Below are 18,194 nucleotides of genomic sequence, written 5' to 3'. Positions count from 1 at the left end.
AAAACTTTCTAGAATTGGGATGTTTATATTAAAACATGCTTTGCATTAAAAAAAAAAGTTAACATGCAACTAAGATACTCAGTCTATTCAAAAAGCACAAAGCTTATAGAAACTTAGAGTTTTTAATACTTAGCTGGTTTTAGCTGAGACTAAACCCTGATTAATCACTGTTAGTGCAAAATGTTCCCTTTGCTGAGCATAGGGGTTAAATACAGTCACATGTTCATAATGGGAAGTGGTAAATAATCCCTTGGTGTTTTAAAGGCAGCTTAGTTCATGGAAGTGAACCAAACTGCTGGTTGGCTCTCAGAACCATTTACCCTCCCCTTGGTTTGGGTGAGACAGAATGATTAGTCATCTGTGGGTGAGGGAAGACTGATTTCCATTTGGAAAAGCCTCATTGTTGCAAGGGGTAATGTGTCACTGGGACTGTTATTCTTGGGAATAAGAAAGAAATGCAGCAGGGTGTTGCTGAGGAAGTTTGACATTTCTGAGAGCTGTGCTTATGGAACCTGATTGGGAAGGAGGGAAATAACTGAAGGAAACCACGGTGTAAACAGCATTTGGTCTCTGAAAGGACTCCAGCAAAAGGTAAACACCCAAAATCCTTGGCAGCCCAGAAGTTTACTTTTTTAGAGTAACAGGGCTGGCAAGGATGAAGGAGATGATCAGGTCTGTTCCCCTGCCCCAGTTACAGCTCTGTCAGTGTTTGCCTGATTGCCTGAAAGGGCTGGAGGGCAGAAGACTTCACTGTGTGTTTTAGTGCTTCCCTGCCCTTAGTGGCAGCAAGTCTCCTACCACATCTGTCTGTTTTGCTGCCCATTACGGTGTCCCTAAGGCCACAGAGAACAGGTTATTTTATTTTCCTTCCATGCAACAGCCTCTTACGTACCTAAAGTCTGTTACTGTTCTTGTTTCAGTCCTTGCTCCTTCTCTGATTAAAATTCTGAGTATTTCCTGAGAGACAATGTTTTCTAGAGCCCTTGCTGTGCTATTCCTGCAATTCCCTGCTCTGCTGTGCCCTCAAAAATGCTGGGTAGAGCCAGACTAGTTCACATGGCTTGGATGGAGTACTGTGGTTTATGCCCCAGTATTGTGGGTTTTATTTTTTTTGTGCAAACTGCTTTGAAGAACAGCTTTGAAGCTGTTTCCCCCCATTTTTCATTTGTGTAATAGGCAAGAATTACATGCATGTAAAATTCTGCAACTGGCTCGACTGACTTGCATCCTCTGAGAGTATTTCTTTGGCTGCTGGTGATCAATTTGAGCCCTAATCTTGTCCAGCCTATTTTCTGGTTGCAGCTACTAGGCCAAGACTTTTCAGAACTGGAGAAATTTTTCTCCAGCAGACCACTGCTGGATCTCTGGGCTTTTTGTTCATCTTATAGTTGCTTCATGAGTCCAATGTTTTTGCAAACTTATGAAAATTGGGGTGTGTATAGACTTTCTGAAGACAAGTCAGAAACTGTCATCCTAAATTGCCCTTATTTTAATGATGGGGTAATTTGAGTTTTCTGTTTTAACCTGAAAGTTCTCTGACCCTCTCAGCTAAGCAGGGACCAGGGTGTGTGACTGCAGCCAGAGCTGGAGCAGACAGAGGGTTTTGACTGTTTGGTTTAATTACAGTTCAATGCCAGAACAAGTACAGAATTACATGTATTATTTCAGAAGTGAAGACAGGTACCCAGGATTTCTCTTTCCAGACACTCAGCCTGTCACCAGTTAACCTCTACCTAACAACAATAAAAACCAAGTTGGCAGTTGTCTGTGAGGTAACAGGAAGAGCTGGGATGGCCAAAGGGAATGTCAGAGATCCTCCTCTTCTCCTGTGCAAAGTGACAAAATGACAGGCAATCAGGAAGATCATCTGCCTTTGGAATGTTGAGTCTGTTTTGAGAAAGGGGGGGGGGGGGCAAAAGAAGGATTTGCTTTATCATGGAAAGTGTTTTTTGGCAATCCTAAAGTGGAATTTGGCCTGTTGTCAGTGACACTGCTCCAACCTCTCAAACTCAAATACAGCTGCTTGTATAACTAATGAGCTTGTAAATCTGTCTGTGCTTTTATTGTCTGAGATCCTAATTAGCCTCAGAAATTTTCTTCAGGGCTTTTATTACCAAAAAAATGTAGATAACTAAAGTGCCCTCACTTGCTGAGTGCCAGAAACCCAGTGCTTTGGGGTTTGTACTTGTTCCACTGATTGCTCAAGTGCAGGTAGCTCAGCCAAAGGCTGGTGCTGAGCAAAGTTTAACTCGAAGGAGGCCAAACTGAATATAATTTACAAATTAGTGTAGTATACACACAAGAGTGTACAAAGAAAACATAGAAGACGTTTCATAAAATATTATGAGCTTGGTTTCTGCATGACACCTTTCTAAGAGGTGAAGAAGTGATAAAGGCAAGCTCAGAGACTGCCCTTTCTGTACCTTCCTAGTGTATTTTTTTTAAGTTTTTATTAGCTGGAGATGAGAGTGTGGAAATGGCATTGCTTTGGTGATGCTTTTTGCTGCCGTAATTGAAGTTTCTTTTTAGAATGGCATTTGAAAGAGCTCTGCATTGCTTATCCAGAGGGTTTAGGTTTCTTTAGCAAGAGCTATATAGGAATGTAACTTTCTAAAGGTAGGAATATGTATCTCCAAAATGTTCCTTTAAGCATTTGGCTGTAAAGCCCTAATCTGCCTCGGTCATATGGCCTGCACGTATTTTTGTGAAGTAACTTCTAATGTTTCTTTCCATCAGGTGCATGCAATGTTTTTCTAAATGAGCAGTGACTCTGCCTTCAGTGCTGTGCAAACACATGGAGGTAATCCAAGCACCCCAGAGCCAAACCAGCATTCCTGGGGCACCCAGGGCAGCCCTTGGCTTCACTGGGAGCTTTGTGTGCGGAAATAATGCCCAATTGTGCTGGCACCTGTGCACTTTGGCACGGGAAACGTGCGTGGGTTTTGGCATGAAATCACAAAATATATATTCTGGCATAGAAAGAAAAAATTAGACTCTTTGTGGGCAAATGTAAACCAAGATTTAAAGGTACCAAGTGAAACACTGAGAGGCAAGAGCCGCGCAGTGAACAGGGGGAGATGGGAAAACATACAGTGCAGGGTTTCCTTTTTTCCCCCCTTCCTGCTGGCAATCTTGGGAACCATGCTTATGACATTGTCCTTTACCTGGGCTTCTTTTCAGCCATGAATTTGTGTCATCAAACAGCATTTTCTAAAGTTAAAAAGTTACCAAAATAGATTACTTAATGGGACCCAAGTGCCTGGTGGTAATGACCGGGTCAAGAGCTGCACATCTTGAACCTGGTAGAATTTTCCATGGTGAAGCAATCTCTTTTGTTTTGTCTTTTAACAACAGTGTTGGTGGATGAGTTAAGTAGAAAAGCAGGCCTTAGTTGTTTCTTTGTTACTTTTTTTTTTAGTGTGGTTTGTTTTTGGTTTTTTTTGGCTGTAGCTGCTTTTTAATCTCTTCCATCCTTCCGGCAGCAGGTGGAGCCAGAAGCTCGGTTTTAAACTGAGAATGTACTGCTGGGTGCAGAGTTTTGAAGTTTGGGACTCCTGGGGACTTGGTTTTGGTCTTGGCTAATAGCAAAATATGACACAAACTTCAGTCTCATCTCCAAGCACTATCTCAAAGTAACATGCACTGTGCGTTCTTGTGGCTAATCTTGTGTGAAAGGGGATTGTAAAAAGAATTCCTGTACCTCTAGCGTGGCAAATGCCCAGTAATTCTGACTGAGAGGGATGTAGGGAAAGCTTAGAGGGGGAAAAAAGAGGCTTTCTTTCTCACAGTACTGAAGTAGAGCAAAGGAGAAGGTGGAGGTTTGAGACAAAATTTTAGACATAACTTTAAACTTGGGAACTGCTTTCCCTAGGCCTCCCTGTGGTGCTTCAATCCTGAGTGCGAGGCTTAAACAGTTGGAGTTGCTGCATTTGTGCAGTAAAAAAAGTGCTTTGCTGAACGTTCACTCAGCCCTCAGCAGGAGAAGCAGACCAGGAAAAAAGTGGTACCGGCACTATGAAACAATTAAAAATTACTCCTACTACCCTGGTGGGAAGCCCACAAAGCTTCTGTGTTGGGCATCACTTAGGAACAGGTCTTGGGGGTCTTTGGAAGGTCATTTGGAGGGTCACTGAATGCTTGAGAGTGGTAATTTTCATGGAATCATGGAATCATAGAGTAGGTTGGAAAGTACCTCTAAGACCATCAAGTCCAACTGTCCTGCTTCATCTGTAAAACACGAGGAGCAGGGGGGAGTTATCCAGGCCCCTTGCAGTCAGATTGCTCAGGGGTCAAGGAAGAGCTGCTGTCTTGGGCCGCTGGTGAGAATGCTGCTTTGGTTTTAATTTCCAGTGAAAGTTACTGTGCTTTTATTTTCGTCCTTGAGGCAGCCTGTCCTCCCCCTGCAGCCCATCGTGCTGGATGTTAACGTGGCACAGATAAGAGGTGGCCATAACGAATCCTCTTCGGTTGCTGTTTCCCTCAACACTCTCTGCCCCTCTGCTCCAGCTTGTTTGGAGAAATCTGAGCAGAGACTGTGCTGTCTGGAAAATCCCCAGGCTGTTATCGGCACTAGTCCAAACAAATATGGGTAGAAAGCAACTCCTACTCATTCCTGTAAAAAAATCCTATTAATCTGCCGTGATTTAGGCTGCACAGAAAGCCCCTCAAGAGTATTGACCCTTTGCACAATGCTCAAACCAAACAAAGGCCTTGACCTTGGATGAACTCCTGGCTCTTCCTTGGGGTCTGACGCATGGGAGACCTAATCCTCGAGCTAATACAGTCATTTGGAAGAGCTGTGAAATGAGAAAGGCGAGTAATTACCCTCTAAACACTCCGTTCCTGTCTGCCATAGGTATTTTCAGCAGACTCTGAGGCTGTCCTGCCTCAGATGAGTCGTATCAGAGCCTAATTTTATGCAAGGAATAAAACCATGGCTCAAATGGACTGTCCTGGTAGGAATGTCAGTGGTGTACATTCCATCTGGCTCTTGTTGGCAATAAAGTCAGGGCCTGGTCAATATGTATTAAAGTATTTGGCAATTAGGGCTGTGCTGAAGGAGCTACAGGCCTCACGTGGATGTGGTGGGAGTTTCCTTGGCATTCAGAAATCATCCTGAGACCTTTGAGGGAGGAGATGCACAGGAGTGTTCCCCTTACCTGCAGCTATAGGTGACAAGAACATCTATTTTCCAGTAGTCCTGTAGATTTTTTCATCTTTTACCCTTAACATCAATCGGATATCATTATAAATATGAATTAATTTTTATACTGGAAGCATTTTCTGAATAACATGAATAGAACAGTTTCTCCAAAAGGGCCTTCACTCATTTCCATCCCAATGGAGGTAGGACAGCTGAGGAAATCACAAAGCACATGAAAGTTTTGGTGATTATCCTGTGCTCCATACCTTCTGCCACCGGTTACGTGGCAGCTCCTGCCTTCTCTGATGACAAATGCTCATCTTTTTGAATAACCAGGATAAAGTGAGTCTCACAGGGACCGCCCAGCCCTTTCATCACAGGTGGGAGCAGCAGCAACTGTAGAGGTGCAGGGGAAAAAACTCAAACAGTTTTGTATACTGTATTTCAGTAGTTTAACACACAAACCTTGGTCAGGACCAAAGATTTAGCAGGAAATTCCTCATTGTATTGCATTACAGATGTGTGACTGTGTACAGGCTGTCCTCGTGGTGAGTGGGGGGAGCCTTGTTGGAGCAAGTAGTTGTGAAAGGGATCCTTTATGGGGGGTTATATTGTTCACATGGACAGGAAACCACTGGAGGAGTACCCACCTCTGTCCCCATTTCGTCTTCAGGGAAAAAACCCCAATACTGAGTTTTGGCTGCTCACTCTGGCCTAAGGAGTGGAACAATGTTAACCATGGGGTGCTCAGCTCCTCTTGGAGAGTCCATGGCACTTCATGCTTCATTAGCTGCTATGGTGAGGAAAGGGGTGTTGGACAGTCCCAGGTCACTCCTGGGGAGCTGGTGCTGAAGGAACTGCAGTGACCTGTGGACAGTAACCAGTTCCATGCAGGATAAGTCCCAGTGACCTTCAGTCACCCAGCTCCATGCAGGACAGATCCCGCTGCCCTGCTGCTGAGCACAGCACCTTCTCCCTCTACAGAACAAGGATAATCCATGTGCTTTCCATCTGCCACCACATTTGATGGACTACAAGCTCTTGAGACATCAACGAGTGTCCCTTCCTCTGAAGGTGCCCTGTGCCTGGCATGACAGGACCATGATTCCTCCTCTGGCATCTAAACAATGCCATCATGGAGTGATCCCTGAGTAAATGGTGCTGATACACACCCAGGGTTGCAAAGGAGAATATTATAAGGGGAAAAGAGAAAAAGACCAAGAAAATGATGCTGTTGTGCAAAAATATCACATGGCTTTGTGCCCCTGCATCAGGCTGCTCCCCCTCAGCTCCCCTGGGGGAGGCTCTGTGTGAGCATGGACCAGAGCCATGCAATTGGGACATTTTGTATTGTCTGGGCTGCAACAAATGTCAGGCAGTTGGAATAGAAACACAGAGCTGTGGCCTTGCTGATACAGTCCTTGATCTCTCCCTCCCATGTGCAGGAACAGTTGCTCCACGTCAAGGCCAAAGGCAGCGTGAGAAAGGGACTGGTATTTGCATGTGGTACAGGCTCAGAGCTAAAGGGCTTGGGTTGGAGCTCCCAGCTCCGAATTTAACCTTGGAGAGCACAAAAATGAAAACAGGATTAAAGCCAAATGGGGAAGGTGTCCCTGTGCAGCCGCCGCGTTCGGAGCAGGCGGTACTGGCGTCATTAAAGACATTGGGTGGTTGCAGAGGGGCCTGTCCAAGCAGGGCTGCTTCTTCTGGTGAAGGAGCTAATCAAAGACTATAATTTTGAAAGACCCTGCTCTTTGTGGCCCTGTGGAGATGAACTGGGATCACATAACAGGGCTTTTTAAGCACTATTTATGTCCGCAGGTGGGAGCAACAGCTTGTCACTAGGCAACCTGGAAGAACTTCATCCCTGAGAGGGCCCCTTGAGGACTTTTTGGTTTTTTTATTTTGTGGGTGAGGAATCCAGTTGTCAGATTTTCCCAGGAGAGTCTCAAGGTATTCCTGATGATCCTCCAAATGGATGTTTGCTGCAGCCCAGACTCCTTATGAGGAGGAGGAGGCACTGTGGTGGGGGCCTGGGGAGTGCAGGGTGCTCAGAGGTGGATGGGGATGACTTTTTCCGAGCTGAAAGTCAACAGTTTGTAATTCACACACCATGAGCTTGAGCAGGAACATTTTGGTTTAATCTAGTCCTCTGCCCACACTATTCTTCTGCAGGCTAGTGGGTGGTCACATGCTAAACCAATAACAAATAAATTAAAACCAAAAAGGAAGGCTGACAACCATGGTGGTGCCTGGGACCTCCTTCCCCATGTGGCACCACTTTCCTTGTGTCATTATGGCTGGGCCAGCTCTGCCCATGAAACTGTGTTGGTGCTCCAGTGAGGCTGGAACAGATGAGATCTCAATCCAGAAACGAAGGTAAAAATACTGATCAGAGGGAGAACAAGGTCTGGGGTGAAATCAGCACAGTCAGAGAAGTACTGCTGCCTGCCTTGCCCTGTGAGAGAGTCCTGAGGGTCTCCCTTCTCTTGGCACAGCTAAAATTTGGATCTTTGGAGAATATGTTGTAAGAGAATTTAAATTTAAGAGAAACCTGGAGTGTGATCAGTTAAGAGAATTTAAGAGAATTGCACAGCTTAAGACAAATCTGGGATGTGATCAATATTTATCTAAAGAACAAAAAAGTGATGAGGATATGAAAATCTGGAATAGCTCAGTGGGAGGAAGCACAGCTCACTGAGGTTGCACAGAGCGATGAAGCTTTGCAAGAACAGGAACAAAGTGCTGGCAGTGGCAGCAGGTCACAGAGCTCCTTTCAGCCCCTCTTTCCAGGCAAGTGCTTTCTCCCCAAACCTGGGAAGCTCAAAAAGTGCTCTTCCTTTGCCCAGTGGGGTCGTTATCTCCCACTTCATCCCTTTCATGCCTTGATTCTCTACTTTTATTACCCAGGGCTTCGAGTACACTTCATTCTCCTCTTAAAGATTCAGCACATGACGCCTCGCTCTTTATTAAGGCTAAACAAGCCAGATGTTTAAATGTTTCCAGTGATGTTTTGTCTTCATGCAGATCTTGTTTTCAGAGCTTAGTTCTGAGAACAGCAGCCAGAGCTTTCCCAGTGTGAGGATCCACAACAACTGCTGCTTTTCCCTTGTTCACAAATACTGTCAATCTGTTGTGGAAGGGACTAACATTGATTTAAGTGATGTTTTCCTGCCTGCTAATCAGTGTGAGAGGTGAGTTTTGTTACAGTACCCAGTGCAGAGGTGAGATGTCACTGTGGATTTGAATAGGAAATTTTAAAGTAGTAGCAAAGCAGCCAGAAACTCCACAATTAAGTTCCATCCATCTTGTGGATGTGAGGCTTTGAAATTTTTAAGGAGGGAGATTAGTCACTGAGAAAGAATGAAGACTATTAATAGAATATGATCCCTGCTCATTACCAGACTCCAAGAAGACAATTAACCTCGGGAACACATCACACAGCGTGGGTGACCACTGGCCCATGGGCTTGTATCCCCCAGCCACCACCTTAGAGCTCTTTCTGAAGGAGGGTCATTCAAGCAGTGTTGGCAAAGATGTATCTCAGAAAATTAAAGCAGACTTTAATATTAAGCAGTGGCAGAAGAGGTTGTAGGTGGAGTGGGCTGCTGGATCCCTGCTACAGCCCTGCTAGATCCTACAGGATACTACAGCTAGATCCCTGCAGCTGCTTTCTCTGTTGTTTCATCTGACTGAGCTCACCAAGAGGGGGGAGTGTTGATCAGCTGGAAGGCAGGAGGGCTCTTCGGAGGGACCTGGACAAGCTGGAGGGATGGGCTGATTCCAACGGGCCAAGTGCTGGGTCCTGCACTTTGGCCACAATAACCCCTGGCAGCCCCACGGGCTGGGGACAGAGTGGATGGAAAGCAGCTGGGCACAAAAGAACCTAGGGGTTCTAACCAACAGGAAGCTGAACAAGAGCCAGCAGTGTGCCCAGGTGGCCAAGAGGGCCAATGGATCCTGGCCTGGATCAGGAAGAGTGTGGCAGCAGGAGCAGGGAAGTGATTCTTCCCCTGTACTCAGTGCTGGTGAGGCCACACCTGGAGTGCTGTGTCCAGTTCTGGGCCCTTCAGTTCAGGAAGGACATGGAGGCGCTGGAGCAGGTCCAGAGAAGAGCAACGAGGCTGGGGAAGGGACTCAAACACAAGTCCTGTGAGGAGAGGCTAAGGGAGCTGGGGTTGTTGAGCCTGGAGAAGAAGAGGCTCAGGGGAGACCTTATCCCTCTCTCCAACTCTCTGACAGGAGGTTGTAGCTGGGTGGGGCTCGGTTTCTTCTCCCAGGACCCAGCAGTAGAACAAGAGGGCTCGGTCTTAAACTGTGCCAGGGGAGGATTAGGTTGGATATCAGGAAGAAATTTTTTACAGAGACAGTAATCAGCCATTGGAATGGACTGGCCAGGGAAGTGGTGGAGGTAAGACTGGATGTAGTATCAGTGGCATTGTCTGGGAACTACGGCGGGGTTGGATCAAGGGTTGGACTTGATGATCTTGGAGGTCTTTTCCAACCTGATTGATTCTGTGATTCTAAGATCACCCACTGCTGCCTCTGCAGCACATCCTCCTCCTCTTCTTCATCAGGTCCCTAATCTCAGTGCTGTCTGAAAGCTTCATCAGGGACAAGCTTTATTTTTTTCTTCCTGCAAATACATAAAAGTTTAAAGTGGCATAAGATTGAATTAAAACTGATTGGGAGGCAGCTGCTGCTCACAGGTTTTGACAATAAAAGTGTTTTCTCAATTCCCTGACCATTCCCAAACCTAGTTTCCACACTGTATTATATAATCATAGACTGGTTTGGGTTGGAAGGGACCTTAAAGGTCATCTCATTCTATGCCCTGCCATAGGCAGGAACACCTTCCACTAGCCCAGATTATTCCAAGCCCCACACAACCTGGCCTTTAGCACTTCCAGGGATGGGGCAGGCACAGCTTCTCTGAGCAGCCTGTGCCAGGGCCTCCCCACCCTCACAGGGAAGAATTTCTTCCCCATATCTCATCTAACCCTGCCCTCTGTCAGTTTGAAGCCATTTTACCTTGTCCTGTCATTCCATACCCTTATCCAAAGTCCCTCTCCAGCTCTCTTGGAGTCCCTTTAAGTACTGGAAGGTGTTATAAGGTCTTCTCAGAGCCTTCTCTTCCCCAGGTCGAACAGCCCCAGCTCTCCCGGGCTGTTTTCATGAATCCCACAATTCCACTGCACTGTTCCTGCTGGGGCACACAGCTGCTGTCACCCTGTCTTGATGTGAAACTGTGGCTCACCAGCTGCATTTGGGCTTCTTCAGCCTAAAATTGAGCCCCTTTTTGATGACTGCTGTGGGAGCAGCAGGTTCAACTTGTGCCTTCTTGGCTTCTGCCTGTGGCTGCCTCTGTGGGCAGAGCACCGGTCTGCAGAAAAAGGTGGTGAGAAAATTCTGAAGGACAATAACATGCTGTTCCTCCCCTACTCCTCTTTGCCTTCCTTGGCAGAGGGTGAGTGGAGTATGAGGAGCATCACTCTGCCCATGGGCAACCCCACACTCCTGGGGAAGCACAAGTAAAAGTGTATTTGTCAAGGCTTAAGATAAAGGCTCAAAATAAAATCTAATATTCGAACCCAATATAAAATGTAGTCTAGGTCAGATTCACCTAGGAGACACTTTCCTACATGTTCTGTGAGACTGAGGATGTGATTTTTTTTTTTTTATTTTTGCATTTTTTAGCCCTCTGTTAGCCATCCTAGCTCTCTGAATGAGTTTTGTCCTCACATCTCAGATACCCAGGCCTGTCCCCTGACCTGAAATGCCCATGTCATTGGTGGATCACAGTCAGCAGCTCATTGCAGCTGCTATTTATAGCCTGTCCCCCTGCCTGGCCACCTCTCCCCCCTTCACACCTTCTTAGCAGGGAGCTATAGATCAGCCACTTTGTCTCCACTCAGACTATGGGTATTTAATCTCTGGTTGGGAGTTGTAGCCCCGTGCACAGAAAGAAATGCCTGTCTGACTGTTCCAGGCTCCCAAAGCCTCCTCTGCACATCACTCAAGGTTTTTTTGGACGTGTTAGTAGAAACACACCTAATGCAATAGATCAGCAATGTCCTGAAGAGTTTGAGGTCAACCCTGAACATGGCGTGTTGAACAACATGAACAACGTGACTTGAGAAAGAGTGTCTGGAAAGCTGCCTGGCAGGAAAGGACCGGGAGGTGATGGTTGGCAGTAGCTGAACACAAGCTGATGTTGGCAATGGCAGTGGCGTTCTGGCCTGCACCAGGACCAGGGCAGTGACTGTCCCCTGTGCCCCAGTTCCTAATGGAGTACTCAACCAGAGCTGCTGAATTGCATTCCAGGTGTTTTCCAGTGAGGAGGTGGAATTTTTACATGTCAACTGCTGCTAATACAACGTATTTACAGGACTTTGAGTCTACAAGCTTCACCTGACACCGAGTGCCATGATGAGACAGTTTGAGTCCCTGAGGGGACACACATGCTAGAGTACCTTCCTGAACCGGGACATCAGTTGCAGGAGGCTGCAAGATGACTGGGGAAGGAGTATGGCATCTCCCAGTGCAAACCAACTTTTATTTTCTTTTTTTCTTGTGTTTCTGTGGTGTTGGGGGGGAGCCAGCACATGGGGCTGGCGCACGCCTGGTCCTGCGGTGGTTTTGGGGCAGGCTGTAGGGCTTCCTCGCCCGCCGCTGCCGCCGTGAGATGTGTCGCATCCGAACCGGCCCCAGCTGGGAGCGGTTTTCCCTCACGGAGCTGGGGAAGAGCCATGACGGCCTGTACAGTGGTAGTAACTGTGCTATTGCTCTGTTGGCCACCCAAATGCTGCGGTACAGCCACGATGCCTGACTGGAGGTGCTGGGCCCGCTGGCTGGAGCGCTCTGGGCTGGCTCTTCGGAGATCCTGCGGCGTTTTGCCGGCGGGCTGTAGGGTGTCCAGGACTCATTGTCCTGCTCCTGGCGCTGCCGCTTCAAGCCCTGCCGAGGGCAGGGAAAGCAGACGGGCAACGTGTTCTGGGACAACCTCGACCCTGCCTGACTGGAAGTGCTGAGGCTGCTGGTCTCAGCACTCAGCAGTGGCACACGGTTGATCCTTGGGCATTTTACTGTGGGGCTGCCTGAGTTTTGTGCCTGCCGTAGTCTCTGTGTGCACTGTTGGATCTGGGCTGGCCCAGGGTGTCTGGAGAAGCTGCTGCTTGCATGGCACAGCCCTGATGCTGCCTGGCTGGAGGTGTTGGGCCTGACAAGCTCTGAATTGTCAGTGGACCCTGCAAGGAGAGGCAGGAGGGTCAGCAGGATGGGCACTCAGCCCCTGGGCAGGAGAGGCCGCTGTGGTACCCACAGGCCTCCTGGAGCCAAGCCCAGCCTCAGGCCATGTTGCCAGACCCAGCCTGGCCCCTGGCCCCAGTGCAGGGCACCGGGTGCTTTGCCACCCACCAGTCTCTGTGCCAGCACAGCCCTTGCACTCCCAGGAGCTGGTGCTGCTCGCCAAAGAGGAGCAGTGTCGATGGGTGCCCTCTGCAGCGCAGGAGCTGCACAGGAGCAGTTCCCAGGGCCTGGCGAGGGAAACGAGATACTGGTTGTGAGGATAAAGTGGTGCAGCAAGGGATGGCCCAGCAGAGCCCTTGTTCTTAGTCCTTCCTCCCTGAGCCCGTGGGGAGACAAAGATCCTGTCCAGAGCCCTGGATTGCTGCTTTGGCAACTTACCCCTCTTCCTCTGTGTGCTTCCTGCCTCCTGGGCAAAGGCATGTGCTGGCGTCGCAGCGGCTGTGCCTCTGATCTAATGCTCCGACTGCTGGGTCGCTCTCCCATGATGGAGGTCTGCTGGAGAAGAAGGGGAAAGTGTTGAGCCCCATCTACCCCAGGTAGACCCAGGCAATCCCTGCTTTTCTGCCTGCCCTGTTTCCAGCTCTTCCGTGAAGCTGAGGACAAGAGGCATGGGACGGAAGGGAGCCAGGCCTGCTGGGGCAGTCCCTAGGCTGGCACTGCACTTGGGTGTGATGTCTTGTGAGTTGGGAAGAGAAAAAACAACCTCTTGGAGATTCGGATCCCCATTGTGAGCATTTCCATCAGAAACAGCTCTTGGTTCTGGCAGCATGGGCAGCGGAAGCAGGTGCCAGCGTGGAGAGCCAGTCTCTGGATGCAGTGCCGGTGGAAGTGGGCATCTTGACACGCAGGGCACACCATTGTTTTGTAGGATGTTTTGTCTTCCACGGTATCCAGGCAGATGCTGCAGGTGTTGTTCTGCCTTGGACGGGCCTGCACTGCCTGCCGTGGGCGGTGCTCCCAGCAGAAGGACCTGGGGGCAAGATGGAAGAGATGAGTGAGGGGAGGTGGGAAGTACCGAGTCCTTCCCTGGTGATGGTGAAGAGGGCAGAGGAGCTGTGACGGAGCCCCAGTCTCTGCGAGGGCTCTGCCTCTGGCTGTGGGAGGCTGCTGGGAACTGTCCCTGTGGGTTCTCTTTTGCCTGGTCACTGTGGACAGGAGGTGGTTTGAAGATGAAAGAGAAGATTCCGGCACGAGGGCTGGCAGCCCTTACCTGTAGAGCCCGAAGAACTGGGTGACGCATTCACCCTGTGGGGCACAGGGCAGATGGAAGCTGCGGTCACACCCCGTCTTCCAGCAAGTGATGGTGGCCCCCATCTTGCTGCAAGCGAAACAATGCTGGAAAGAGCACAGCAGCCTCTGAGCAGCAGGATCAGGGCTGCATGGCTACCCTGCAGCTCCGGGCAGGGCATGGGATGTGGGCACTGAGGGCTCACAGCCCCAGACCTGCCTGTGCACGAGGCTGTTGCCTGTGCTGGGGCTGGGGTTTCTTTCCTGGAATCCAGGAGCCTCTCTTGGTGCAAAGCTCCCTGCTCCTTCCAGGTCCTCACCTTCTTGGCTGCCTCCTGGATGACGCGTCTGGTGTCCCTAACAAAAAATTCTTCCGAGTTGTCTTGTGGAAAAAGCCCGCTGGCAAAGAACTGCAGAGCAGGAAAAGCCAGGAGCTCCTTAGTTCAGTGAAGAAGGCCCCTTCCCTGGCAGAAAGCTGGAGGGAGCCCTGTGAGAACTCACCTGGCAGTAGATATGGACACAGAGCCTGAACTTCACCCTCTTGATCCCACAGATGTCCGGGTCCGCCTCTGCCCGGCGACACAGCAGGCACACTGGAGAGAGAGAGCGAGCACATGGCACTGGGATGAGCACCTCTGTGGGGCTGGGGAAGTGCACCTGCAGGATTGTCCCCAGGATCCTGCTCTGTCCCTGCTGGCCTGGTGGAAGGGCAGGACGGGGCAGGCACGGGTGCCCCAGCAGGTGCCCATAGCCCAGCCTGGGCCCCGCTGGCCCAGGAGAGGAGGGTCCCTGCCCTAAGGCAGTTGGGAAGCTCCTGCCTCCCTCTGCCACTGTTCTTGGCTGCTCACAGTCTGCTTTGGCATCCTCTCTGTAGCCATGGGAACTGTGGGGAGAGAGACTTCTCTTTCACCTTGCTCTTTCAAGACTTTGTCCTGCTGTGCCATTGCAGATATGGAACAGGTTGATGGTGAGTGTCTGGAGGGCCTTTGCTGCAATACAGCTGGCCTTTCTCCTCCTGACACTCGTGCACCAGCCCTGAGTGAAGAGAGAGATGCATGTGAGCTGCCTCAGGGGCACCAGACCCCCCCCCCCCCCAGTTAACCTCTTCCCTCAGCCACCTTCTCTCCTGGTTGACAAGCAGCCATCTTTTACGCCTTAGGCCTTGGAGATGGTGTCACAGTGACTTCTGTGACATTTCCACCACTGATTGCATGCTCTGCCAATACTGGCTTGGGTGATAACGTCACAGTGCCTGCTGTGACATCCCCACCACCTCGACAGTTTGGGGTTTGGGGACACACAAGCCCAGAGATGGGAACCTCACTGAGTGTGGAGCTGGTGGCAGCGCTGAGCATGTGCACTGGTTGAGGATAAGATGGAGTTAACTTTGCATGGGGTCGTGCTCTGGATTTGTGACCAAAGCAGGGTGGGGGACACAACTCTGAGCCACAGCTGAGCACAAACTGCACAGTGCTGAGACCTTTTCTGCTCCTCAGCCCAGCACCAGGGAGCAGCCTGGAGGGCACCAGATGTTGGGAGGGGACACAGCCAGGACAACTGGTTGCCCTGACCCCAGGGAGAGCCCCACACCTCGTGATATTGCTCAGCAGCACAACTGCTGCTGCTGCTGCCCCTGGACCAGCAGGGCATCAGGCCTGGAGCCACTGTGGCCTTTTGGGTCACTTGTTTGGTTCTGGTTTGTTTTCCTTATTAAACTGTCTCAGCCCATGAGGCTTTTTGCTCTATCAACTACTGTGCCAACCGTGATATCCTAAGCATGTTGAAGACCAGGATCCATTTAATGTCCCATCAACATTCCCAGCACCAGTGACATAAAGCCTGATTCCCACCCCTGCCTTGTCAGGCCCTCAGCCACAACCCACAACCACCTCCAGGTATGGAGAAGAGCAGCTGGAAAGCTGATGGGTGGGAAAGGGTCTGGGGGTACTGGTCAGGAGCAGCTGAACATGAGCCAGCATGTGCTCAGTGGGCCAAGCGGGCCAATAGCACCTGGCTTGTACCAGCACTAGTGTGGCCAGCAGGACCAGGGCAGTGAGTGTCCACCTGTACTGGACACTGGTGAGGCCACACCTTGAATCCTGGCATCAGTTTTGGGCCTCTCATGATTAGAGACATTGAGTGGCTGGAGCAAGTCCAGAGAAGGGAATGGCGCTGGGGAAGGGTCTGCATTGCAAAGAGCAGCTGAGGGAGCTGGAGGGGGGCTCAGCCTGGAGAAAAGAAGGCTCGGGGGGACCTTCTGGCTCTGCAACTCCCTGACAGGAGGGTGGAGCTGGGGGGGCGGGTCGGGCTCTGCTCCCAGGGAACAAGTTCATGTATTCATGTGTTGATAAGGATGGCAAATGTGGGAAGCAATTCCTAAGATGTTAAAATGTGGCACATGCTTTCAAAAAAAAAGGAGGAGCAGATAAGAAGTAAGAGCAGTGTATACACAGTGTTGACTACCAAAGGATGTGTGTTTACTGTGCTGGCAAGTGATCTTGTTAATTATTTATATCAGACAAAAACTTTCTTAAGGCAAACAGTTTGGACACTTTTCAGATCAGGAAAACCTCTGAAGAATCCCCATACTGTTGGAGGTCAACTCTAGCCTTAATTCTTGTGTACTTTGGCTTTTATCACAGCCTTAATGCAATTTTATCTTGAGAGACTGTACATGGGGAACATTGTCCCAGCAGTCCCAGAAGACCTGAAGGCAGTGGCTTCATTCCCTCTTTTGGCAGCTGGGACATGCTGGGGGAGCTGCATCTGTGTCCCCAGCTGGCATTCATGCCCTGGCCAAAGTTTCTGTTTCAAGTGAGAAATGAGATTTATTCACGTGAAGGGGTAATACCATCATATACACCCTGATGTGAGAGAAATACAGCTGGAAACCTCCAAACAGCTTCTTTTTCCCATCCCCACCCCACTGTGAAAGTGCTTTTTCATGCTGAACTAGAAAAATTCAAACCTTGTGTTTCTTGCAATGTCCATACTGCAGGGATCAGCTTTCTTCTTTTGCTAGATAATCTCATTTTTGAACACAAATCCTGAATTCCCGACCTGTTTACTAATGCTGACCTATTTGCTGGTGTGCTGAAAGCAAGGGCTACCCATGCAGTGATGTGATTTCTGTGTCACCTTGCAGTCATGCCTTCAGAACTCTGGCAGTGCACGCCTAGGTTTGGATGTGAGCAGATTTTTCGAGCACAGATTTGTAAAAATGTGTTTTGAGTCTGTCTGACACTGTTCCATGGCTGGAAAAAAAGAAATATTGAAGGCTGAGAAGCAGTTGGCAGGGATTGTTTTAAAATCTGCGTTCCATAGTGAGCCCATCAGCACAATGTAATGGGCATGATTAAATAGTTAAGTCATAGGTAAAAGCAATGGGAACAGTGATTTTTCATATTATATCCAATTACCTCATTCCTCTCAAAAAGATTCAGTGCAATTCCCAATATTTTGCTTTAGGAAACACAGAACATAAATAAAGCATTTTGCTGTGTAGCAAACAGCAACAGCAAGTTTTGTAAGGAGATTTGAAATTCTGGAGTGGATGTTCTGCTGTTCAGTTGTATTTATTCTTTCCCCAGGACAACTGGACCTTCCCAGGATGTTTTCCCTTCCCCCAACTCTTCCTGTTCCTCATTCATTATATTCTTTAAGCCTGACTTAAGCGAAAATTTCATTCATTATAACTTCATCACCTTTAATTTCTAAGAGGTCTGTCTAATTATGCCCACAAATACCTCAGGAGAGGAATTGTGTTCAAACATCATTCATGTAATGTCCACATATATGGGAAGCCACTCACTGAACACCGACTCACCTCATTCTACATGACAGAACACGTGCCTTGCATTTTGAAAACCCGAAGTATTTTTTTTTCTTATAAAAGCTTGGCTTATAAAACTTCACCAGGATGTGTTTAGCAGCTCAGATCACACCAATCAGTGCACACACTGCCTTGATTTGGGTGGTCTGCAGGGCTCCCAGATCTCTCCTTTATCTTGCTCACCCTTTCCATTCCTGCACTGGAATAAAAGCCATCCTTGCTGACAGCCCACTCCATCATCCATTTGTACAGGTCTCCTTCTTGACTCTTTCATCTGCAGGGCATCTCAGACATCCTGGCAAATTTGGGTGTGTTTTCCATATCTGGGTGGCTTCCAGGGGACTGCTTTTACAGATGAATTGATGGCAGGTGTTTGTCTGGGGACAGCAGGGACAGTGCAGTTCTGCCTGGAAAATCCCAAAATACTGAAGGAACACACCTAGTGTTGCATTTCCTGCCTTCAGACCCAGCAATGCTGGGTTTGCTCAGCAGTCAAGGGGAGCATGTTTCTGTATGTTTTCCATTGCACTCTTCCAAATTTGTGGAAGACACATGGTGAAGGAATATGCCAGGCTTGTTCGTTAGCTTAGGAACTCGATCTGTTTGAAGTTGCCTGATGACATTTCATTAAGCAATAAACTGCTGGATCTGGTTTTATTAAGCCAGACAGAGGAAATAAGAAGC

At 48.9% G+C, this 18,194-nt stretch overlaps 1 protein-coding gene across 9 annotated transcripts; it reads right to left on the bottom strand.

Moving 5' to 3' along the window:
- Positions 1-10,674: 10,674 nt before the first annotated feature.
- LOC108494506 (PHD finger protein 7-like) lies at positions 10,675-14,890 on the bottom strand. Of its 9 annotated transcripts, none has more exons than XM_017809142.1 (9): positions 14,797-14,850; positions 14,589-14,713; positions 14,180-14,271; positions 13,999-14,035; positions 13,662-13,769; positions 13,155-13,421; positions 12,830-12,943; positions 12,560-12,678; positions 10,675-12,390 (listed from the first exon to the last, which is right to left on the bottom strand). In XM_017809142.1, the coding sequence occupies exons 1-9, from the start codon at positions 14,821-14,823 to the stop codon at positions 11,699-11,701; spliced, it is 1,581 nt and encodes a 526-aa protein (XP_017664631.1). In that variant the 5' UTR covers positions 14,824-14,850; the 3' UTR covers positions 10,675-11,698. The 9 variants fall into 9 exon arrangements, with proteins under 9 accessions (XP_017664631.1, XP_017664630.1, XP_017664637.1 ...); XM_017809141.1 differs by having other exon boundaries at positions 11,473-12,390; positions 12,830-12,946; XM_017809144.1 differs by having other exon boundaries at positions 11,481-12,390; positions 12,830-12,946; positions 13,662-13,786; positions 13,999-14,088; positions 14,797-14,844.
- Between the last annotated feature and the right edge of the window lie 3,304 nt (positions 14,891-18,194).

This window comes from Lepidothrix coronata, unplaced genomic scaffold (genome assembly GCF_001604755.1).
Source record: "Lepidothrix coronata isolate B3197 unplaced genomic scaffold, Lepidothrix_coronata-1.0 Scaffold25, whole genome shotgun sequence".
In the NCBI taxonomy this organism is placed as follows: domain Eukaryota; kingdom Metazoa; phylum Chordata; class Aves; order Passeriformes; family Pipridae; genus Lepidothrix; species Lepidothrix coronata.
This window is presented reverse-complemented; position numbering and strand designations above follow the sequence as displayed.

Bases quoted from the DNA above. Each gene is read 5' to 3' on its own strand.
- LOC108494506 (XM_017809141.1), bottom strand. From the start codon at position 14,823: ATGGCTGCTTGTCAACCAGGAGAGAAG. The intron at 13,422-13,661 runs GTAAGGGCTGCC...TCTTGCCCCCAG, and splicing joins CAGTTCTTCGGGCTCTACAG to GTCCTTCTGCTGGGAGCACC. The intron at 12,679-12,829 runs GTAAGTTGCCAA...TTCCCTCGCCAG, and splicing joins AAGCACACAGAGGAAGAGGG to GCCCTGGGAACTGCTCCTGT.